The following is a 24,527-nucleotide window of genomic DNA, read 5'->3' as shown; positions in this document are numbered from 1 at the left end:
AGAAGAACAACTGTTTAGAAGCTGATTTTTCAGGAATCTCTGGTTGAGAGGGAGTTAAGTAATTACCAAACCACATGCATGTCTAGGATGCAAGATACCAACCCATCCCAAGAGTCAGTGACCTGAACCCATCTCAGCAGCTGTAGTCTCCAGAGACTTCGACTCTGGGCTCCTCCACAGCCTGTGTCCTAACACATCCTAAAGTCTCGCCAGGCTTTCACAAAGGTCATAGAGGAAGTATATGGGGGTTTTTTGTTTTCGTGTTTTGTGGGTTTTTTTTGTAAAAAAAGGATACTGAGAAAATTTGCAAATTCTCTCTCTAGACTGAGGGAGATGATCTCTGCAGGACCAAGGAAAAATGATGTCAGCAGCTTAGAAACAGGGGCGCCTGGGTGGCTCAGTTGGTTGAGTGTCCGACTCTTGGTTTTGGTTCAAGTCGAGATCTCAGGTCCTGAGATCAAGCCCTGCATCAGGCTCTGTGCTCAGCATGGAGTCTGCCTGAGATTCTCTCCCTCCCCCTCTGCCCCCCCCACTCATGCTCTCTCTCTCTCTCAAATAAATAAATAAATCTTTAAAAAAAAAAAAAAGAAGCTTAGAAACAGACCTATGTAATTCTGCTCTATAGAAAGAGAAGAAAATTTCCAAAATGTGGAGCAGTGAACTTGCTGTAGTACCAGGCAAGGATCTCTAACTGTCCGTTAAAGAAATGGTAGGCACTTGGAAAGAGAAATCCTCACCATTTGGTGTAGGTTAAAAACAAGTGTTGTCGATCTGACTATACTCTTCTACTTGCCGGTGTTATTCCTTTACGGGTCAGCCTGATGAGGGAAACGGAGTGAACAGGGTGCTTTTGGAGCTCAGCAAAGTACTTGGTGAGCTCTTGCATGATGTCCTCTTGGAGTAGGTGGAGACATGCCGCCTCGGCAAGAGAACCTCACCAAAAGGGGGCTTGTGAAAGAGTCCGTGTCAATAAGGAGGGAGACTTCCCGTGGTACCCCGCGTGTTTGGCGCCACCCCACTGCACATCTTTAGAAACGTTTGTCATAGAAAATATAGAACACGTACTTACCAGCCTCTCAAGCGACGACACAAAGTTGGAAGGGAGAGCACTGAATGACAAGAGTCAGGATTCAAGAAGATCCCAGCAGGCTCGGACAGTGAGTCAAACAAGATCAAACTGAATGGGGAGAGAGCTGTGCTCCTGTGGTCGGGCCTATGTAATCAGATGCTGAAGCCCCATGAGAAAAGCGGGAGAATACTAAGGAGGGTTAACTCATGGGTACGTAGCAGGTCAGTACATCTGTGGCATGAGTGAGTGAGCCTAAGGCTTTCCAGAACTGTCAGTCCCTGCTCAGCTCATTGCTGGCAGCTGACCTTGCTTCCTTCATTACTGGGACCATCGTAGTCTTAGGACTAAAATCCCTCCCTTCCCTTTAGACTGTTTTAGAGAGAGATGCCTCCCCTCTGAATCACCACTGCCTTTTTCCATTACCCTTGCTTTAACCTTGCACGGAGTCCATTCCTTCTACCCGTGATGTGGACACATTTCCCATCTTAAAACACCAGCGCAGTTTTAATTTTGCTTCCTTCAAAATGCATTAGTTCTATTTCTCTTCTTTTTCATAAGTGGTTCTGTTAGGGAGACGTGGTTTGTGGAGCCATTCTGAAGCCTCCTGGTAGAATCTGGACGTGTTGAATAACATAGGCAAACATCTCTAGGTTCTTGAATAGGAGACTGGACTCATGGAAGTCTTCTGTGAAAGAGGCTGTTCTGGTGCCATATGGAGGCAAGAAAAAAAATATCGGAAGCAATTCCAGTTATGAAGGCCATGGCTGTAGTGGGTTCAAGTGAACCTTACCGATGTGATGAGAACCCACAACATTTCGAAGGCGGCTGGGGAAGTAACTAGAGCTGGTATATGGTACAAATAGAGCATGAGGACGAAAGAAGAGCTGTGTCGAGTTTATGGGAAACAGCATGAACTTTTCCTCTTAGAGAAGTTTTTCAAGGATGGAGTGAAGAGGAGAGGGAGGTAGGAGGGAAAGAGGGGAGCAGAGAAGGTGGGAAAGAGTAGGAGATTACGGAGGAGCCCTGGGAAGGACTCCAGAACTGAGGGGCGAAGTGTTGGCAAACAGAAGCAAGGGCCAGGTTCAGCAAAGAGCAAGTGGAAGATACGGAGACCGCTTTGTCCCAGGCGCAGTGCTAGGGGCGCGATATACAATAGTCTTCAAAACATGGGACTGGTCTTCCATGAGGTTACCGCCTCGTGGTTGAGAGGACATGCATGAAAACACAATGAACCCAGCGTAGCGCTGTCCAGCTTCATGTTCTCGCTGTCCCGTGAGCACCCTTAGTCCTAAGACGACGATGGTCCCAGTAATGAAGGAGTACAATTACTGGCAAAGAGGCAAGAGAAGGGCAGAGTGATATCCAAGACGGAGGCCTTGCACGGCCACCTGTACGATGGCCTGCGAGGAAGTTGAAGGTAACCCTGAAGTGTGAGGGGAGAAGGTACCCCGAAGGACTGACTGGTAGGCTGGAAATGAGCAAAAGCGAGCAGGGGAGAGACTGAGAAAAGTGTGAGTGAGGGCAGCGAGCCCTTTGGAGGAAGCAGGAGAGATGGAAACTTCTCTCTCGCGAACTTTCCTTGCCTCCTCTTGAAAACCTGGACAGATTACTATTACAGATCAATGATCAGGAACAATGTTTATACACCTTTTATCATCTGTAATTACGTGTTTATTTAAACTTAAGTTTCTCTCGTTTATTTTCTCATTACCACCTGGCACTGAAACATGATTGGCTTGGTCCTTTTTTTTTTTTTTTTAAGATTTTATTTATTTGCCAGAGAGAGAACACAAGCAGTTGGAGAAGCAGGCAGAGAGAGAAGCAGGCTCCCCGCTGAGCAGGGAGCCCGATACAGGACTTGATCCCAGGACCCTGGGATCATGACCTGAGCCGAAGGCAGACGCTTAGCCAACTGAGCCACCCAGGTGCCCCAGTTTGCTTGATCTTCACATGTGTGAATTGAGTACAGTAGTCTTCCCGTATCTGAGGGGTATTTGTTCCAAGGCCCCCAGTGATTCCTGAAACTGCAGAGAGTACCACACCCAATGTATACTGTTTTTTCCTGTACGTACATGATAAAGTTTAATTTATAAATTAGGTACAGTAGGAAATTAACAGCAATTAATAAAATAGAGCAATTATCATAATATACTGTAATAAGCTATATGAACGTGGTCTCTCTCACTCTCAAAATATCTTTATCGTACCTATATTACCCTTCTTGTGATGAGACGAAGTGAGGCGCATAACGCGGGCACTATGATGTAACATTAAGTGACCACATGTCAGAGGGTCATCTGCTTCCAGACCGTGGTTGACCACCAGTGACTTAGAACCGTGGCAAGTAGAACCACGGATAAAGGGGAACTACTGTATGTCTTGCTTTTCTGCGCTGGGGTTGAGAGGCCTTCCTCATGGTTTACATATAAGGATGGTCTCAAGCTTGCCCTAAACTCAGCTGGATTGTAAGTTAACAAAGTAATGGTCTTGCACAAGACAATGGCACACAACACCGTGATTCCTTATATGCTAATAACATTTGCCTGTTTTTGACATTAGCTGGAGCTCGGCTAGGTCCTTAGCAGTGATTCATATATTATAAATATCAGCGTCTGCCTTGTTTCCTGCATTACTTTCTCTTTGTTAATGCATCAAGACACATTTGTTAAATGCACGTCACATGCCTTCCAGGCCCTCCGTTAGATGACGGGAATGACAATGAAGAATAATAGACATTGTATTTTATTATATGGTAGTAAATAGTCCTATTTATTGAGCACCTACTGTGTGCCAGACGTTGTGCTAAATACTGTACGTGAATTATCTCATTCGACCTGCCCGTCCCGATCATTCCCATTTTACAGATGAGAAAATCCAGGCTTAGGGGGGTAAACTGGACCATCTGATTCCAGGAGTTCCTTAACAACTGAGTTCTTATCTTTTCATGGCTCGTGGCTCATAATGCATCCTGTACAGGGGTCCCATCGCGTCCTGTCTAGGACTGGCTGCCTTTCGGACAGTGCACATGTCCCCGGCGTCGAGTGGCTATACCCAAAGACTGGCCATCATAGGTATCAGTCGCCCCCTGAGCATAGTAATTGCTCACTGCTACTCTGGAAAAAGTTATCTCAAAAAGCAAATGTTTCTCCCTTCCAAGCGCTTTTCATCAGCCCACTGGGGTGAGTAGGGTCTCTCCCTTCCCCAGAAGCAGCTGATCATGGCCAGAGCCTGAGCCAAGAAAGAAATGGGGCAACAAGGACCCTCTCTGCCTTTCTTTGTCTTTCAGGACCTCAAACCAGTTGAAGAGCCGAATGCTCTTCCCTTGGGGTTTGCCTCATGTTTCCATGTGATTAGCCTTGAGTTGTGCCTTTCTGAGATGTTCCTCTTAACTGTTGATGTCAGGAGACACGTGATGCTACTTTGTCCCAGATTTGGTGGTGACCTGGTCTAAGTGATGTCAGCCAGATTTCTCAAGTGTAAAATTACTATTGTTTCCCTTTGAAATTAATAATCTGTGGTGAGATACTTTCAGGTTGTATAAATGTTCTGTCCCCATTGAACTCGCAGCCAACAATTTTAGTCTTCATTGATGATACTCGCTAGAATCAATGATAACTATGGTATTGTCAAACGGTGATTTTTAAACTGTTACTCATTCTACATTTTTATTGGCTGGCATTCTACTCTAAGCAAGGGTCTCCCCTCTTCCTCCATTTATTCATTTATGTATTTAAAAATTTGTTTATTTCTTATCACTATGGATTCGCGGATTCCTATTATTACTTACTGAGGTGTTCAGACTGTCCTAGATTTAGCCAGTGGGGCTCTCCGAGCCGGCTTCTCTGTCCTTTTGACATGACTCATCGGTTTCTGAGCAGTTCTTACTTTATGTCACAATTAGATAGTCCGGCTTCATTGATCCTCGTACTTTCCCTGCCCTAGCCCTGGAATCAGACATTCTCTGAGAAGTCTCCCTGGTTCCATTTAGGAATGGAATTTGAAACCAAGATCTGGGCAGTTGTCCAAAATCTTGATGGCACAATGGAAAGCCCTTTTTGTGAACTTGAACCTGCTACTCACATGGAAAACAGGCCCACCCCACCCCATCTACAAGGAATGGGTGTCTGGGGAGGGGCTGCTTTCTTCTGGTTCCTTTCCTAGACTTCTCTTACCCACACTGTACCTGCCAGTCCTCGCCTCTAAGTCAGGAATGCCCCAGCGGGGAAAGCATCAGTCGGCTAATCCCAACCCTGGCTCGTGGGCAAACCCAGGCACCGGCTCGGAGAGGGAGACTTGCCAGACTTTTTGCACTTCTTTCTGAATGAAGGCTCTGCATCGGAAGGGTCAGCCCCGCAGCCTTCCAAGGAGACGCGCTACGACGATACCGCCTTCGCCCTGCTGATGGCGCCGTGGAGCTCGGCCGCGGGCTGCCGCACCCCTCCTCCCGGCCCCGTGCCCTCCCACCCCCTCGGGCCGCGGACCTGGGGTGCGCAGGAAGAGCCCCGGTCCCGCCCGCAGCCCCCAGCCCCTCCGCAGCGTTGGCACGAGCTAGCGGACGTGCTCTGCGCGACGGGAAAGCCGGAGCACGTGCTGGTTCTTGGAGGGTGTGAGCCGCCCGTCCGCGCGCCTCCCTCCCCGGGTTAGACCGACCAGTGCCCCAGCGGGCGGGGCAGCGAGGCCGGCTCCCTGCGGAGTCGAGGTCGGGCGGGGTAGATGTTGATGACATGAAAATGACCGAGCTCGTTCTTGGCATTTGCCGTTTTCATTTCCAGATCTACCATTTAAAGAAAAAAGTCTCTATATCCGAGCAGTTCAGAGGATAGAAGTGTTGTATAAACTTGTTCCTTAACGGAACTCTGTCATCTCTTAAAAACAAAAAAACAAAAAACAAAAAACCCCAATGTCAGTATATTTTATTTAGAGTAAGATGAATCATCTCTCTTATACATTATTTCCCTTCCGATGGAAAAAAAAAAAATCGAATTAAAAAACCAACACAAGTATGTCCCCCCAATGCCCCTTCTCCCGTTCTGCCTTCAGACGAAGTGTTCTGTCTTTTATAAGCTCAGAAGAGGAGAAATCTGTGGCGCATGTGTCTGATGTTCTCGAGCTCATTTAAGCCCACTATGTGTTTGAAATACAACAATATGTGGAAACACTTATACAAACTGTGGTAACGGAGCCCGCTTTTTTTCCCCCCAACATAGCTTTCCTTCTGCCAAGAAGTTTTTTGGCAGTTTTTAAAAGGTTCACTCTATTAAAAATGTTATAGACCAAATGGTTTTCCGATTGTCTTGACTGGGGGCACACACTGACTGAAGCCACAGGAGGAAAGGTCGCAGAAGTCAGGATGTCTCGTTTATTTACATAGAGGATTGTTATTAATAGTCAGACACTCCTCTAGAGAACAGTTTATGTGCAGAGCTCATAAAAAGGGAGTTGGATACAAAAGTAAAACGAGATAGAACTGTTTGTTTTAAACAAAGGCTGTTCAGAGCGAGGAGCTGAGTGTCCAGGGCCCCGGGTGTTTTAGAATGTCGTATTTTCCTGTTTATATGATTGTTGGTGACACTGGTGGGCCTCGGGGCATTGCAGAGAACTTTATTAAAAGCTACACAACCACCAGCTTTTCTCTTGTGGTCTGTCTTTCTGACGTGACATTCCTTTCATCTAGCTTTGTTTCCAAAATATGTGTATGCAAATATCCAGGGGGACACACCAAGTATTGCTTCTAAAATAGACGTTCACCAAATTTGATCCGTACTTGCGCATTTGTGTTTTCTTTTCTCCCCATTCTAGAACAAGAAGCTCCTTTATGAGAAGATGAAGGGAGGACAGACACGAAAGCGGAGGGTAACGTGTGGCGGGCTGGGCTGTTGGTGGGAGCTTTCTGAGTGTAACTCACCCTCTGTTGTAGGAAAATAGCCGAAGCCTCTCCCGTGCCATCCTGGGAGGGCACGACTGGGGTCCCGGGGAACAAGGGTCACGCCCTCGGTTCCTGCTGTGCCGTGCCCACCACTTAGCACGGGGTTCTTAGCGGAGCCCTCTTTGGTGGCGATCGCGCCACCTCCACTGCATTCGCGAGATGTGGATTGCATCCCTCCCCTGGGTGTGGGAATTCGGGAAGCGCATGAGGGTGTCTTTCCTCAGAGGGGCTCTGGGCCGCTGGGGGCAACTGCTCACACATCTGCACCAATTACATAAACACACAAGACAGGAACAAGGAAGCGCTTGGTGAACTCAAGCTCCGGGCAGTAATTTTGAAGGAATGTAGGGGCCAAGATGAGATGACCAAACCTCATTCCTCCTACATACCTCTTACTTCGCCTCGCCAGACTGACGTGAAATCCACGAGATCTGTTACATTGGTTTGCTGGCTGGTGAATTTGCTGGCAGGCTTAGGCATCTCCCATCTCAGGGCTGCCCATGGCGACACCTTGGGCTGGGTGTTGTGCATACAGCCGCTGCAGTGCTGCCCCTTGTAAAGCCTGGTGTCAGGCTTGCTCTCAGTGTCCGGTGCCTTTTGTGGCCTGGAGACTGAATCAGTGATCAGTGTCTGTTCTGATCACCCGTTGGTGCCCTCGTGGACAGAAGCGCCTGGCCCCTGCCTTCTTTTTCTGATCGGGTGGAGGAGAAAGTTCAAGTCCTGTCCTTCCACAGCCTAGTGCTGCCAGAGGGTCCACCGTGTTGGTTCAATAGACAAACCAAACCGTATACCCAAGGCCACTGACTGTTTATTTAGAACAGCAAGTGCCTGGATCCTGGCAACATCTGGGGATCTGGACAGTGGTGGCTGCGGCCGTTCTGCATGGTTTTGCCGAATCTGGTCAAGGTGTAGAATTCTGGGTGCAGCATTAATTCACAGGCCCCCGCAACAGAAAGTTCCAAGCCCCTGTGCTGCCTGACAAGATACAAATGACACGTGGCCAGGTTTCCATTGAGAAGCAGAGTTGTCTGGAAACATCTTCTTCTGGAGAGTTCAGAGGGTTATTAGGGGTTTTTCTTGGGTGATTACAGTTTCCGATGGCAAATGGTGGCAGAAAGGGTCTGAAGGGTGTAATGTGGTCTTGAGAGAACATCAAGAAATGCTATTTCAGGAGCTCAGAATACACATAATTTGCCAGTAAGACGGCTTGAATGTCTCCCCATGGCACCACAAGAACCTTTCCAAATAAGACCAATGACCGACCCAACATGAATAACTTAGCATGAAGCTTTAATTGTCTCTATTTCCTGGCTCACCGTTCCTTCTGCCCTGACTTGGTTAATGACCGTGGGTCAGGATTTAGGTCATGTTTCCATGAGACCCGTGATTACCAAAACTCAGAATTCTGGCTAGGACACATGTTATAAAGGATTGTACTTTGGCCTCAACTTCCTCCACATAGGAAAGGCTTAGAATTTATGAAAATAAGGGTCATTTTGACCCAGTGGTATCAAGTTCTTCCCATTCTCAGACAGCTCCAGAAACTCATGGCCCTGCCATTAATCCTGGCCCTCTCAGGACTGCAGGGGGAACCAAACTAGCTTCAGGTGATGCTTCCACTTAATCGAAGACTTTACTCACCTCCTCGAGTGCGCCGATCACCAAGGCTTTCTCCAGCGAAGCTCAGTGTCTGCTGTGGATTTCCAAAGGACACCGGAAGCAGGAATCTGATCCCAATGGTTCTTCCAGTTATAAAATGGGGAAAATGTCCTCTCTGTAACCTGGCCCGTCTCTCTCACCCAGGAGAGAAGATAAATGTATAAGTGCCTTGAGTTCTTCGGAAGATAATTAAAATCAAGTATCATTACTATTATTCGTCTTACATCTAAGATTCAATACTAATGAACATTTATCAAAAAAAGGTCGAGTGATTGCTCCCTTTGCTTCCTCATTAATTGACTCCCCCTGCCCTCCAATATTTGTCATTTTCCGCTTCTGGGCAGAAGGACTTGCTCCTGTGAAAGTCCCCTTACCAAGAGGGATCCTCCCCAGAGTTACAACCAAATCCTAGATGGCTTCATGTAACTCTCTGTATTCGCTCAAATCCCACCGAATTCCAAGTTGCTTCGTGAGTCAAAAGGCCAATTCCCCTTTAAGTGATCACCCTGGCAAACTACAACTGTCATGATGTATCTTGTTAATATTTGAAATCTACTATTTATCATATTTAAAGGGTCTATCAAACTTTTATTCCCATACTTGATAAATGTGAAAATCTCATACCCTTTTTAATGTCTTAGAATTTTCAGAATAAATACTGTTACTAAAAAACAATGAAGATATTTTTGGTATTGAGTTCACTTTTTCAGTCTACGCTTGCTTCACCCACCTGGAGATTCTAACATGACTCTCTGGAGTAAGCCAGGCCATTCTAGTGGACAATCTCTGATATAAGAAGTATTTTCGTTATTTTAAGTATTTTAAAGATGCCTTCCCAGCACAGTACTGTGTTTTTGTGACATGATGAAGACATCACACACTTTGTAATTCTCAGCTTGTTTGTAATGCATTTTTGCTGGATGAGTAGGGCCTTTCATGATTCATGCTCTTAGCTGTGAGAATGTGGAAAGACATTTACAAACACTAAACTCAGGGTCCATTCCTTTTGGAGGATGACCTGCTCACCCTTCAAAAGAGCCGAGGCAGACAATGTCCCAGTGGCGAGAGAGGACCCCCCCCCACCCTGAACTGCCGCCGTTCATTCCCGGGGACTTGGGATAGCTGACCATTTGTAACTAGAGCTTCTTCCTGACATTTTTTTCAGTTACCGGAAGGTGAATTCAATAAACAAGTATCTTCCAAAACTTTTGAAATTTTTTCTGCTTGCTAAATACTATGTTGTAAAGCTCCAATTACTAGTTCAACTCCAAACCTCGAAAAATAGATATGTATTAGAGAAGGACTGGAAAAACCTTGACTCATTCAGAGGAGCAACAGATGAAAGATTTAAGACTATGAAGACTTGAGTCAAAACTAAAGGCACCTTGTGTATACCTTACTTCTGTTCTTTAGCTTTTGAACTTGACCGAGGGAAGGTGGAAATGATTGCTAGGGCCGCTCAGTGGAACACTGGCATAGTCCAGCGACGGGATGTCCTGTGACCAGACCACAGACGCTAATTCCTGCTTGGTCCTGCTCTGTTGTCTTCTTCAGAACATTCTTATAATGTAATGCATTTCCCATGCGCTCTCCCACTAAATAAGGCCATAGAATAGCAATGTCATTGTGTATGGGGCTTGGTATCTAAGTTAGTAGTGAGAACTTGTTAGCTGGTTCGCTCCAAATCTTTGTGCCAAAAAGCAGGAGGGAGACGTATTGCATCGGATAAAGAACTCTCCGGTTGTGTGAAAGACACACTTAGACATGTCTGTCGGTCAGACGCTGAGGCATTGGAGATGCACTGGAGTAATGATTGGGTAGGTGGTACGTACCACTGTTACCTTGTTTTTAACCCAAGAGGTCAGAAGCAATTCTCACTTACATCTGTGAGAGGTCTGCAGCTGAAGTTCACATATAATACCAAACCTTTCTTTTTTTTTTTTCCAGAGTGTCAATCCATATCTACAAGGACAGAGACTGGACAACGTGGTCGCCAAGAAGTCGGTCCCCCATTTTTCAGATGAGGATAAGGACCCCGAATAAAGTGAAGATGCTGGGTAGAAACCACACCGCCCGTTAGGCCTCGGTACTGCTTATGCGCACGTGTGATTAGAGCCCCTGTGAATGGCAGCATGTTTCTAATTTAGACTAGTATGGATGAAAAGCAGCTGTATTTTGATGTTGCATTGTCCTTCACACTGACAGCTCTGCTCTCTACTAAATTAGAATAAGACCTTTTTTCTTTTTAACTGTGGCTCTGCAATGGGCATTAAAATTAAAGTGTACAGCTCAACAGCTGTAAGAAGCAAGACTATGACTGAGATAGCCTCAGATTTCTTGCAGTTTGAAGTGGGGTTTCGGGCTGCACTCTTTTGGCCAAGTCTGTAAGAAGCTGGCATTTGATTTTGATTATGTAGTTCACCCAGCCCTTGGGCGTTGTTACACATCAGTAAAGAAGACTGTAGTCAAGAGGAGGAGCGGACACATCTCACTTGGCTACATCTTAATAAATGTGTATGCAGGCATTGGTGTGCGAAGCTTTTTATTTAGATCATTATAAAAACAATTGATTTGCTTACTAGAACAAACTCACAGATACGATCTTATCTGATCTTAGCACTAATACTGTGGAGTAAGTGGGGGCTGGCACCGTATCTCCATTTTACAAATGGCGGGACCGAGACTCCTGGCCTCCATGAAAAGCCGGAACTGGTGCGGTCAGTACGAGGTGACTGAGGTCTTTGACTTTGAGTTACCGTGTTTATTCAGCAAATATCGGGTTTCTACCACATGCCAGGCACAGGGCTGGGCTCTGTGGGTGCATCGGGGACTCGGGCTGACACCACCAAGGTCCTCAGGCAGCAGAGCCTACAATCCGGGTCACAGAGCGTCTCTCGGTGAGCACAGAGTAGGTCAGTCAATCCACGCCTCTTTTCAAGGACGGAGCAGCCGGTGCAGGCGCGCTCTCCTGCCTGTTTCTGAAAAGGTGAGCAATTTTCATTCAGCTGAGTCCTCCCAAGTCGGAAAGCCAGTGTAGTGGAAGGCCGGCAGGATTCAGGGCACCGGTGAGAGTGTTTCCGTGCCCTTTACCACTCCTCACTGTAAAGAAGACAACAGTTGCAGGCTTTGCTATCCCTGGCCTCAACTCCCTGGTCCATAAGAGGGAGACAGACAGCAGTGAGAAGGCACTGAGGGGGGAAGATGCAGTGTTCTTGGTTTTAATTTTAATGAGTGCACATTAAGTCTAAATGTCAGCGATTTATGTAATAGAAACAGCCTGACCATCTTTAGTTAGCGTGTGAGTCTGTTTTGATCATTTATAAAAATCAAGAAAGGCATGGGCACCTTTTTCATAGCAGGGACGTTGTTTCTTGGGGGCTTCCACAGGCAGTTTCCCCACATTTCAGGATTTCCGAAGCACCCTGGCCGCCTGATTCCCAAGGATCATTCCACTTGTCCTAGAGCCCTTCGGAGCTGAGGGCTTAAACCGTGAGTCTTGGGTTTTCTTGGCTTTTAGTTACCTTTCATACCAGTTTTAACTCTCGTAGAAAAACCAAAGGCTACCTCTCTTTTTCTGAGATCGGACAGAAGGAAGGAAAAATGGCTCAAAGCAGACGTTTTGCGGTCATGAAGAAGGACGTGTAGGTGAAGCAGGAGGAGGTGAGGCCACTGCCTGGGTTTGGCCCGTTTGCCCTCAGATGTGTTCTTCGTCCTGTTGTTGTCTGAAAGGCAGGCTGGGTCTCCAAGGCTCTCTTGTCAGCTGACCTCTGCCCACGTTTAATGTGAGGTCACGGAGAGGAGAGGGTGAAAGAGTGGGAGGAAGCAAGGTATTGTGTGTTCTCTCCCAGCAGCTGCGTCTTCTCTGAGGGCCCATCTCCTGCTAGGTGAGCATGGTGTCCAGGCTCCAGTCACGTTGCCTCCTCCCTCGGTCCCTGCAGCATAAGGAGGCCGTGGCTTCTGCCATATTGTTAATCGCCAGGTTATTTCACCCACCCCTGCATGGCTTCCTGGCTCTTCCATCACCTGCGTAACCAGATTTCCATAGTCCTTCTGTTTGAAATCTTTAGAGCGTTTTCTGTTTTCCTGATTGGACCTTGCCTGATAGAGTCATCCATTGGGGGAATCAAGAATCAAGTACTGTGAGAAAAATTTAGAACGACCAAGGTGGAGAACAGATAGGATGGTACTTCTTGATCATTCACGTGAATGTTATGCACTTGGGGATATTGTTAACAACGCACACCCTGCTGCAGCAGGCCCAGGAGAGGCCCTAGATTCTGCATCTCTTGTAAGTTTCTAGGTGATGCTGATTCTCCGGGCGCACGAACAGCATTCGAGTAGCACAGAAATAGGGGAGTAGGAAAAGATTAATGGAAGTGGGTGAACTGCACCGGGAGACCAGCTTAACTTCGTCTGAGTTTATAAGGACCCTGTGAGCATTGCCACTCTCAGCACCTTTGGAAGAAAAGCAGAGGGCAGACGAGAGTGAGCCCCGTGGTAGAACATCAGCAAGTCAAAGATCCTAAATCCCCGGGGAAAGCAACACTGAGATGCCCTGTTACAGATGTGAGACTTTGTTATGGATCGGGCTGAGATCAGCGAGTGGAGAAGTCAAAAGAACACAGGAAATGGTGTGGACCAAAATAAATCAAGGAGTTGGCAGTTAGGGGAGAAGATGAGTTTGGATTCTTGACAGAGGAAAATTTTCAAGTGACAATAAATGATGTCTCAGCTGGGACAACTACGAAAATGTAGTTAGAATGAGTGGAGCTAAAGACCAATGGTCTTGAAGAAATAGAATAACCATGAGGTTGGGGAACAAAACACAGAATCATCAATGTGAGAGGTAAAGTCTTCAAGTTAGAGAGGGGAAGGTCAGGGTACCCAGGTTCTGTACGAAGTCAAAGCTGCACCACAAGCTTGTAGAGTGCAGGGTTAAGCTGAGATCCAGGATCTTCTGACACTAACTGGTATTCTGAGTGCCTATGCATATACAGTTTTTTTCTTCTTATAAAGTTCTAGGTCCTCAAAGGGATCTGTGACCCTCAAAAGGTTAGAAATCACTATCAAGAGTAGCGGTGTGAGCCACGATGGCAGTCACTGAGGAGTATAAAAGTTTGTCATGAGGGGCCCTTGAGAAAGAAAGAAGAGGATGAAAGAACTTCTCTCATGTAGATTTCAAAAGGAGCGTGTCATGGTCCATCATTATCAATGACTTCTATCTACAACAGTGGGTGAAAAACCAAGGGGTCAATTCCTAATGGATAGATCAGGCCAGCAGCATCTGAACCCACCGGTAAATCAGATTGAAAAGAGGTAGATATTATGTGCCTCCTGCTATGACTAATAAGCAATGTCAACACAATATTCTTGCCATAACAATTTAACCTGAACCTCTAGATTGAACTCTTTGCCAATAGCAAGCACACGGAGTAGAGAAACACGGTAAACACACCGCTGAGAAGCAATCACAAAAAGCTAGAATGGGGCAGACTATGGGACAAGTGACCTAGCTTTTATCAACGGATAAATGGCAGGAATTGAAACAAAAAGGGGCGGAGGACTATTATAGATTTATTTTTTTTATTTTTATTTTTTTAAAGATTTTTATTTATTTATTCGACAGAGATAGAGACAGCCAGCGAGAGAGGGAACACAAGCAGGGGGAGTGGGAGAGGAAGAAGCAGGCTCATAGCGGAGGAGCCTGATGTGGGGCTCGATCCCAGAACGCCGGGATCACGCCCTGAGCCGAAGGCAGACGCTTAACCGCTGTGCCACCCAGGTGTCCCCTATTATAGATTTAAAAAAAAACTTAAGAGACATAACAAACCAAATACAATGTGTGAGTCTTATTTGTATCCTGACTCAAATCAAATTAAAAAGACAGTGATGAGACAATTGACTAGTGACAGGCTGGCTATTTGGTGATATTTAAGTGTTACATGGTATTATGGCTATATTTTTTTTAAAAAGAGCTCTCATTTCTTGGGGATAAATTCTGAATTATTTATAGATGATAAGCCGTCTCGCAGTGCCTTTAAAATAATCCATTGGTAGTGATGGTGGGAGGGGTACTGGAGGCAGAGATCAATCAAGATTGGCCATAAATTCATAATTGTTGAGGTTGGGTCATGGTACATGGGGATTCATTGTACTCCTATCTCTACATTTGTGGTTATTTGAAAGTTTCTAAAACACCATCACAATTAATTGATTAAAATTAAGAGGAGATTGTGTATGGTAAGCACTGACCTAGAACTAACAGTGTGGGACAAGGTATAAAGCTTTACTGGATAAGGCTACGGAAAATTAATAAAGAGAATTTCCCTGGAAATTCTGTGCAGGGATGTAGCAGACGGTCTGGCAGTGGTGATGGTGAGGGGTCAGAGTGCCCAGGAGAAGATGGGATTCTCCTAGAAAGAGGAAGGTGACTCGAAGCAGTATAGAAGGGAGACCTTCATCGGACTGATGGACTCAAAAGGGCCATTTCTTTCTGGGGTCCGGGCTGCACGTATAGAAGAAACACATCAATTCTCCCGGGAGCTGGAAGGGTCACTAACTCACCACTGGGGTCTATCAGTTTTTCTGCAATACTGCAGCCAAGGATCTTTGAAACCAGGAAGGTTGCTTATATTTCTCCCCGCCACCTACTCCCCACACACATACACAGAGAGCTAAAGGAGACGAAAGAAAGAAAGAAAGAAAGAAAGAAAGAAAGAAAGAAAGAAAGAAAGGGAAAGAGAAAGAAAGAAAGAAAGAAGAAAAAAGAATACTTAACACGGTGGCCAGAACACAAGGCACGAGTGCTCCCGCTGGGGGCACAGGCAGCTGGAGCCCTGGGGAGCAGTGAACACAGCAGGAGGAGGACACAGAGCCCTGGCACTGGAGGAGTTTACAATGGGAGCATTCTACAAGAGAATTGCCTCCTTTCTTGCTGCCGGGAGAGAGGCAGAGAGGACCTTTCCTATTTACTCAGGTAGAAACAAAAGGCAGCAGAATCATCCTTTCCTCCTCCCCCTTTCTTTGAAACCTCTCAGAGATACCAAGCTTCACTGAGAAATGTCACAGATAACAGCCAGAGCCAGAGGCATGGGGCCCCCGGGACCAGAAGTCTCCAGTTCTTCTGTATCTGCCACAGCATCACAGGGTGATCACTAAGGTGCCCCTGCCTTGGCCCAGGGGGAACAAGGGAGCCACGAGAACAGAAACATTTATTTAAAATAGCAAAAGGGGCGCCTGGGTGGCTCAGTCGTTAAGCATCTGCCTTCGGCTCAGGGCGTGATCCTGGCGTTCTGGGAGCCCACAACGGGCTCGTCTGTTGGGAGCCTGCTTCTTCCTCTCCCACTCCCCCTGCCTGTGCTCCCCCTCTCTCTGGCTGTCTCTCTCTCTGTCAAATAAAGAAATAAAATTTAAAAATAAATAAATAAAATAAAATAGCAAATGTCAGGTAGATTGCTAGAGGAAGTCGGTCCTCTTGGGAGGACTGTGGGGGCAGATGTCAGAACCCTTAGGGGGCGGTGGGCGAGGGAAGGGTGTGGTTCACGATTATACTCACTACCTGGCTCGGGCACACGCACAGAAAAGACAGAAAAAATAGTAGGGAGTGTGGGTTGACGATGGTTGAGAAGCCCTGTTCCTGGGGGTCCTTCATCAAATGACTTGTGGAAGATACTGACGCAGGTATGAGGTAAGTGTGCGCGGAGAGGAGATGGGAAGACAGCAGCAGTAAAGCTAAGCCAGGGAATCCAGTGCAGCGTGCCAAGGAGAACGTTCTGGGGGTGCCATGGCGGGGTGCGACGGAGTGGTAAATAAGGACGGATGGTGGAGGCAGACGAGCCAGCCGGCGGAGGGCTGGGCAGTAGTCGCGGCTCTGGTTCAAAGCCTAGTTAATTCCACATCTGTGAAAGCCCCCAGTTCTAGACCCAGCGATCTCATTCTTACCACGAAAGTAAAACAAAACAAAGCAAAATGGTTACGGCTTTTTCTCTGGCATCCAAGAACTGCACCTGTTTAGCCAGACCTCACCTGGAGACCTTTTCTAGGGATGGTGCTGGGAGTCGGCACACACCTGTCCGTGAGAGCACCCAAACTGCAAGGAGCACCTGGTGGGCGGCTGGGCCCCCGGCACCGCGCCATCACCAAAAGCCCTCCATAAACCCAGCATACTACTGTATGCGGTAAGCGTTCAAGCATATACCTGGCAGGTGGTCCAGAATCTCCTCCCGTAGGGCTCCTCTAAACAATTGCCTAAGAACCCCGGAAACATCATCAGTCTGGAATGGGGGAGCGGGGATTGCCCCAGCGCTGTCAGCCACCGCAGACATTTCTTGCTTTAGCGTTACTGGTGAAACGTGGCCTTGCCTAATGTCTAGACTGTTATCTAATGAGGTGCCAGACTCAGGCCCCGGGGTGGCTGACGTGGGGCTCCAGAGCCGCGCTGTGAAGTTAGAACCTGCCGAAAGCCCAGGCACAGCTACTTGCTGGGGTACAGCCCAGTTCCAGGAGCACGCAGGACAGCTCTGGGATGTACCACTTCACCAGCCTCTTCCGTCGCCCTCCCTCCAAGGGCTCCTCAAAAGCAGACTAGGTCTAGTTATGCCCGCTCTCAGGACACTGGGATCCGCCACACTAGAGAAGCTGGCATTGGAAACAGCCCTTGCATTGGGCACGCGGTTGACTCTCCGCAGAGAGCATTTCTGCACGTACGAGTCGAGGATAGCTGAGATTCTTCCTGAGGTTCTGTGATTCATTCACAAATACCTCATGCGTCATGACCGTGCCAGGTGGGGAGACAAAAATGACTTATGAGCCCAAGGAACCCACAATGCCGAGAGCCTGATAGGGTAGCAGGGGGCACGGCAGAACCTGTGCTGGCGTAATGAGGCCCCACAAAGGGGCAGCGCACCCAGAATGGGTGCATCAGGAAAGAAAGACATAAGGTCACACCCAAGCTGAGTCTCAAAGAGTTTTTCAAAAACCAGGAGGGAGAACGGAAGGCAGAACGCTTCAGGCAAAGAAACGCATGAATGCATGTGCAAAATTGTAGACAAGAGCCCATGGGGGAGTTCAGTCTGGTGGTCGCGTAAAGGGTAACGGGTAGGGAAAGCTAAGAGATAAGCTTAGTGACAGAGGCAGAGACTACGTCATGAGAGCCAAATGGGCAACCCTGAAGGGTGTGGACTTTATCCTAAAGGATGGGAGTCCCGAGAGGATTTTACAAGGGGTAGGGGCATTATCAAGTTCATATTTTAGAAAGATCACTAGGGACGTATGCAGACAAGGCCAAAGGCTGTTCAAGTTTGTAATCTAGACAAGAAAGGATAGAAGTGCGAGAGCAAAGGAACTAGAAATGCTGACGTTTCTGGGCACAGAGAAATTCCCGGTCTTACGAGCCCTGGAAGCTACTTGCAAAGCAGGCCAAGTCAATGTTGGTGTGTGTTCCCTCTGTCTCACTGTGGCAGAGCCCTGAGGCTTAATTCCGGGAGAATATGAACTCCAACGCAATGGGTAGATATTCTTCCCAGCAATTCTCACCTAGGTATACAGGCGGGTCAGAGGTCATTCTTTCCCCCAAATCAGGTAGTGCTGACTCTCCTCTGTGTTCCTATGAGACCTGACACACACTTCCATACACTCTCTGTAACAGGGCGGAGTAAGAAGAGCTAGTATATACACAGAGCAAGTCTTCTGTACATGGTTCACTTAATCCTCCCTCCTCACATTTTTTCTATGAAGCATGTGAGGCTGAGGGGTTACATGACTTAACTAAGACTCCACAATTTGTAAGTGGCAGAGCTGGAACTTGCCCTTAGGTCTCCTGGACATTCTTCCCCCTATACGCACTGCTGCTCAATACTTATTTGCTAATTATGTGTCTGCCTCACTGTACCTGGTGACAAGCTCCTTGAGGCCATGGATTGGGCCGCATTCTTCTTTCTTTCCTGGTGCCTTGCCTGGGGCCTGACAAAGGCAGTAACTGATGAATGAATGAACTCTGTGGGATGTTTTAAAGCAGTGGTGAAAGGCTGGTCATCTAGAATAAGTATAAAGAAGGAAGGGTGGGGGCGCCTGGGTGGCACAGCGGTTAAGCGTCTGCCTTCGGCTCAGGACGTGATCCCGGCGTTGTGGGATCGAGCCCCACATCAGGCTCCTCTGCTATGAGCCTGCTTCTTCCTCTCCCACTCCCCCTGCTTGTGTTCCCTCTCTCGCTGGCTGTCTCTATCTCTGTCGAATAAATAAATAAAATCTTAAAAAAAAAAAAAAGAAGGAAGGGTGGTATTATCACTTCTTCCTTTGGTAGGGTTCGCAGATCGGCACGAAGTTGTGTATACTGTTCTCGAGTCCTTTTAAAACCAGCCAGTAGAACTTCTCCCTTCCCTCCTGAGTCACTGCCCAATGGCAGCAGTGAAGAAGTGTGAGGGCATAGAATTCTAGCCAAATGTCTCAATTTGCTGCACTCCAGGGAGAGCTGTGGATGACCTATTTATTAGCGAACTGGACCAGACCACTGTAGTGGTCCTGCTTACCTTGCGGGCGAATCCGTGGCAGGCTCCGCATCGGGTGACACCGCAGACTTTCATCTGCTGGCGAGCCTCTGACCATGGGAATCTCTGGGAGCCATGGAGGCGGCCAACGGGGCATATGCCGCCTGAACTATATCAAGGGCTCTGGCAACAGCTTTGGGAATTAGAACAAAGAGACTTTGGGAAATGTTGGCCAGTCGAGGGGGAGCTTGCCTAGAGCCCTGGAAGAGAGCCCCAAGGAGGAGTCAGTGAAAGGAGTCAGTTCCATCGCTCCTCAAAAGAAAGTCCAGGACATTCACGAGAGCCACTGAAAGCCAGACCTATGTGAAGAGGCATATATCTTGAGAAAGCAACATTCCCCGAAGCCTGGGTTTTACCAACAGCCTAAACATGGCAAGGTTCGAGATGCTGGCTCTTTACATACTTAACTTCCTGTTTCTAAAGGAAAAGAGAGACTCTACCAAGACTTTGTGGCTGTCAGGCTGTTCTCTCCAACAGTCTGGTGACTTCATTGTGGATGAATCAGAAACATATGGATCAAATTTCCTTCTAAAATACACTTTGGTTTGGCAATTAAAAGAAAATGTGTACAAATATAGCAGATTTGGTGGCCATCAGCCCTGCAAGAAGGGGGCGGCCCAAATTACCATAACTATTTACTGAAAGAAAACTTGATTGCTGATGGGCGCAGAAGAAACCATGGTGAGAACTGGCAAGAGATTTGTGGATGGCACGCCTTGGCTTCTGAAGCTTGTTAGCAAAGACAGCGTGTTTATAAAGATTCTAGTAGAAATAGGTCCTTGAATCTGGGTTTTGAAGCATTGACTTATAAGTTATAAAGAAAGATTCTTTTAGGAAAAGAGGTGCTGCAGATTGGAATGGGATAGACCGCAGAGCTCATCCTAACAGACTGCGTGTTCTGTTGTTTGAAGAATTGAATAAAATCTTGTTGAGAAATCTCGTTGAGCTTGTGAAGAAGCAGAAACCAAGAGAAACCAAAAATGTATACACAGGAAACATAAAAATGTTTGCAACAGCTCTTAGCAGAGGCCATGGAGCACATGAAGAGTGAGGAACATCTTAATGAAACCAATTTGGCATTACAGTGACTTACCCAGAAGAAGGGCGTCGCATGAACTTTTCATTGTTTAATGTCACTTTCCTTAGTAGGACTCGTCACAATACCATTCATTTATTCATTTGTTTATTCTTTCTGCAGTAACTTACCAAGGACCTATTCTAGGTGCCAAAGACTGAGCCATGCTCTGGGATTAGGGAGTCTTATTAAAAGATGGACAAGATATAGACTCTTCCCTCCTGTCATTTGTAGCAAAGCACAGAAATAAATCTTTAGCTGTTTGTATGCAAATCGTTACGTACTTGATCTTGTACCATCACAGTTTAGCAGAGTCGTTAGGCACAAAAACTTTGTAATTAGATTTACATTTGACCTTGGGTTCTGCTGTTTAGAAGTTCTGTGGCCTCGAGTAAGTGATTTCATCTCACTGAATTCTAATTCTTCCATTGGACAACTGGAAAAACGTAATCCCTACCTCATCAGACTGATGTGAGGAAAAATTCCCTGCAATACAGCATCTGTATTAAACCTGGATTTGGGTGCCAAATTCAGAATTAGTCAGATTTCAGTGCAAGAAACACAGACTTTACTCCGGATATTCCGGGTCAAAGTGATCTAATAATGCAAGCAATGGGGTGCTTACAAAATTATTTGAAGATTCGGAGGAGCAAGAGGCAGGGATCCACAGCTGGACTTAACTGGTCACCAGCACAGTGGGGACCCCGAGATCAGGGAGCGTTGGCTGCTCTCCCTGCAGTGGCTGACTGATGTCTGACACCCCCATCGCCATTGTCTTGGCTCAGGAATGCTGAGTTTGCCTGCAGCTGCCGCTTCTCATAGCAGAAATATCAGTAGAAAAAGAGTTTCTCTTGTCTTCCATCTTCAAAATCTCATGGGAGTGTATCTATTTGGTGTTCTAGTTGGCTCCCAGAATTCTAGCTGCCAGGCAATCAGCTAATGTCATTTTTAGCTTTCTAGCCTCCGTAACACAAAAAGGAACACAGAAGTTGATGGAAGTAATGTGTGTCAGCTGACCGTATCTAATATCTAAAGGATTATCACAGTGTTAACGTATGATAAGGTCTTCAATGTTAACTATGATTACAGTAGATACACAAGTCTAAGCCAGCTTTTGTAAACTATTATTCTGAGAAGTGAAGGTAGCCTATATCATATTTTCCTTCTCTGCTTGGTCTAAAGTATGTAATCGGGAAATCTGTATTTTTCGTACAGGAGTGACTAAAGCCCAGGTAAACGGAACGCTCAAAGGTCTAGCATAGTTATTCTCATCTCAGTTCACGAATTCACCGTTTTATAGCAGCACCTAAGGAGAAAGTGTGGCCAAATCAAATGTACATAGTGGAATTTCAGAGATTACTCTCTTTTATTTATTTTTTGGGGGGGTTGTTGGTTTTCTGTGGGTTTCTTATTTTCTTTCTTTTTTTTTTTTTAGCCAGGGAATGGCCTCTGTTTTTCTCTTTTCCTATAGATTGTTCTACTGCTTTCATTTGTTTCACTGTTTTTTTTTTTAAGATTTTATTTATTTATTTGGGATAGAGCAAGAGCGAGCGAGCGAGCGAGAGAGCACAAGCAGGGAGAGTGGCAGAGGAAGAGGGAGAAGCAGACTCCCCGCTGAGCAGGGAGCCTGAGGCGTGGGGCTCGACCCCAGGACCCTGGGACCATGAACCCAGCTGAAGGCAGACGCTTAACTGACTGAGCCACCCAGGAGCCCCTGATTTCACTTTTTGATTATTGATTTTGTTGCCAGTATTTCTTTCTATTTTTTTAAAAGATTTTATGTATTTATTTGACGGACAGAGAGAGAAAGAACATGAGCAGGGGCAGCGGCAGGCAGAGGGAGAGGGAGAAGCAGGCTCCCCGCTGAGCAGGGAGCCCAGTGTGGGATTGGATCCCAGGACCCTGGGACCACGAGCTAAGCCGAAAGCAGATGCTTAACGGACTGAGCCATGCAGGGCCCCAGAGATTACTCTCTTTTACAAAAAGAAACCAGCCTTCTTATTTGACACAATAAAGTATGTTTTAAACAAAATGAATAATTATAACAAGGATGTAAATAAAACTCAAGCTTTTATCATTAGTATTAACATGAGAATCATTTTCCCCCCTTGAGTACAATGGCGTGAACAAAAAGGTGAAGATAGAAGTTTTTCTTTTTCATTTTTTCATGATACTTTGGCTTTTTTGTTGTTGGTGGTTTTTGAACTGGGCTGTTAGCTGATTTGCCCTGAACGGCTTTTGGAAGCTTTCAGATTGGATGATGCTATTTTAGAGGGTCTGATGGGGACTCACACATCGTATCTAGATAGCACCAGTTATTCAATGAGGTCAGATTACTTTGCAACTGGCCAATCATATCCCAGAGAACTCTGAGAGAGGTTGGCTGGGGGTGGGGGGGATATTTTTATTGTAACAGCAGATGAACTTAGAGTGTGAAAGTGGTCAGTGAAAGAGACAGAAAGACAATGGGCAGACACCCCAACAGTCTATTCTTCCCCATCCCCCACCAACAACCCATGAGAAATTTTCCAAATCACTTTTTACATATGTCTTGACTGTTGATTCATCAAAGATGTCTTCACTGGATTCACAACTCAAACCACATTGCCGTATTTTTTTTTTAATAAAGAAAAGGACTGAAGATGTGAATATAGCATTTCTTCTATTTTTACAAATGGATGTGTTCAATACAAAACACCGTCAGCAGCTAATACTGTGTATGTTGGTATGCTAGGATCAAGTGGGTACACAGGTAAAACTGTAACATTCCCAAAAGAAATATGATCAAATGCTTTCACATGCAGTTTGCCTTCTTCCTCCACTTCTTAACAGAAAGAGCTTTTTTGGATACATTTTGTCAACACTGAACAGAAGAAACAGCTTTTTCAAGAGACCAGAGTGTTTTCCTTCTGATTCACGGTGGATGCCTACAAGAGTATTTCCTTTTAAGTTAAAGCATTTTACGAATTCTTCCTACTGAATCAATTTACATACTTTTATCAGCACTATTTTTAATAAGTAACTTTTCTTACTGAAAATTCGTTTCACTGTGTCCCAACCTTGCTGTGATGCTTGGAGAGAAAAGAAGCAGACTTCATTTAAAACACTCTTGTTTATGATGGACGAAACCGCGAACTTTTTGTGATGTTAACCCGCTCACAGAAAGAGAATCTGAACTTCAGAGTCTTTTGTGTTTGGAGAGAAGGCGCACCAAGGAGAATGGGCTCATTTCAATTCAATGTATTATAGGAAGGAAAAGATCAAGGAAGAGCTGGTCTTAAAACTGTCAAAATATGAGAATTTGATGGGAAGAAAGAAGGAAAACAGAGCAGTTGGAAATGCAAAGATAAAAGAGTTGGATCCAGACATGTCTATGTAATTTCCCAGAAATGGAAACTGTACTGGCAATTTGGAAAGAGATATCAAGAAACAATAAGCATTAAAGGTTGAACGTTTCTTGTAGCCGTGAACTTGGAAGGCTCTTAGAACACATGGCATGATGGGCTTCTGATTCAGCTACATATGGCCTTATGCTTGCTGACTGACAAAGGGAGAAACCAAGCCTCATAAGGAATTAAACACTGAAGAGGAAGTTAAAGATGATTTCAGAAAAAGACTCTGGGAAGCTTCTAGGTCACCAGCGGGTTATTAACTAACTCAATCTATGCAAGACACATAGGAAGAGATCACGTATGTAATTCCAATTCATTAGGCAACACCTCTATTATATACGTGTCATTTCTTTTGTTTTCCTGATGGTCCGAGAGTTGACCTGTCTAAAATTGCTTAAGTAGTTGGTGTTTGGGTTTAGGTGCAAATAGAATTCTTTCCACTACAGCAGTGATTCCCAATCCTGACTACTTGTCAGAAGCATCTCAAGGGTTTTGTAAAAATACAGATTCTTGGGCCCAAGCCCAGGAAATTCTGATGCAGTCGTCTAGAGCAAGCTCTGAGAATCAAATATTTTTTAAGTTCTTCCAGTGACATGGTTGTCTGGGTGGAAAACAATGGCCGCAGTTGCAACCGGATAGCATGAGAATGGGTGAAGATGAGGGGCCAGGAGGGAAAGGGGTGGATTTGAGGAACAGAGGAACACTGCTGCTGTGTGACCAGTCTGCAAAACTACGCTGGTCACAAGGAGTCTCTGAGAATCCTCCTAGATCTGAAAAACAGGCTTTGGCGTCACCTGCATTTATTTCTAAGACCCCAGACTTTCCTAATCAGCCCACCATCTCTCAGATGGCTATTGGATAC

The 24,527-nt window shown here is 46.1% G+C and overlaps 1 protein-coding gene across 2 annotated transcripts in view; it reads left to right on the top strand.

The window, feature by feature from the left end:
- Positions 1–11,173, top strand: part of SCG5 (secretogranin V) — a 53,045-nt gene extending 41,872 nt beyond the window's left edge. For both annotated transcript variants that reach the window (XM_026480074.4, XM_026480073.4), the window contains exons 5-6: positions 6,869–6,922; positions 10,602–11,173. In XM_026480074.4, the coding sequence (XP_026335859.1) occupies positions 6,869–6,922; positions 10,602–10,697 (150 nt within the window). In that variant the 3' untranslated portion in view covers positions 10,698–11,173. The remainder of the gene's footprint in view (positions 1–6,868; positions 6,923–10,601) is intronic.
- Positions 11,174–24,527: the final 13,354 nt, after the last annotated feature.

This window comes from Ursus arctos, unplaced genomic scaffold (assembly GCF_023065955.2).
Source record: "Ursus arctos isolate Adak ecotype North America unplaced genomic scaffold, UrsArc2.0 scaffold_36, whole genome shotgun sequence".
Taxonomy (NCBI): domain Eukaryota; kingdom Metazoa; phylum Chordata; class Mammalia; order Carnivora; family Ursidae; genus Ursus; species Ursus arctos.
The sequence above is the reverse complement of the archived record's forward strand: the minus strand, read 5'-3'. Positions and strand labels throughout refer to the sequence as shown.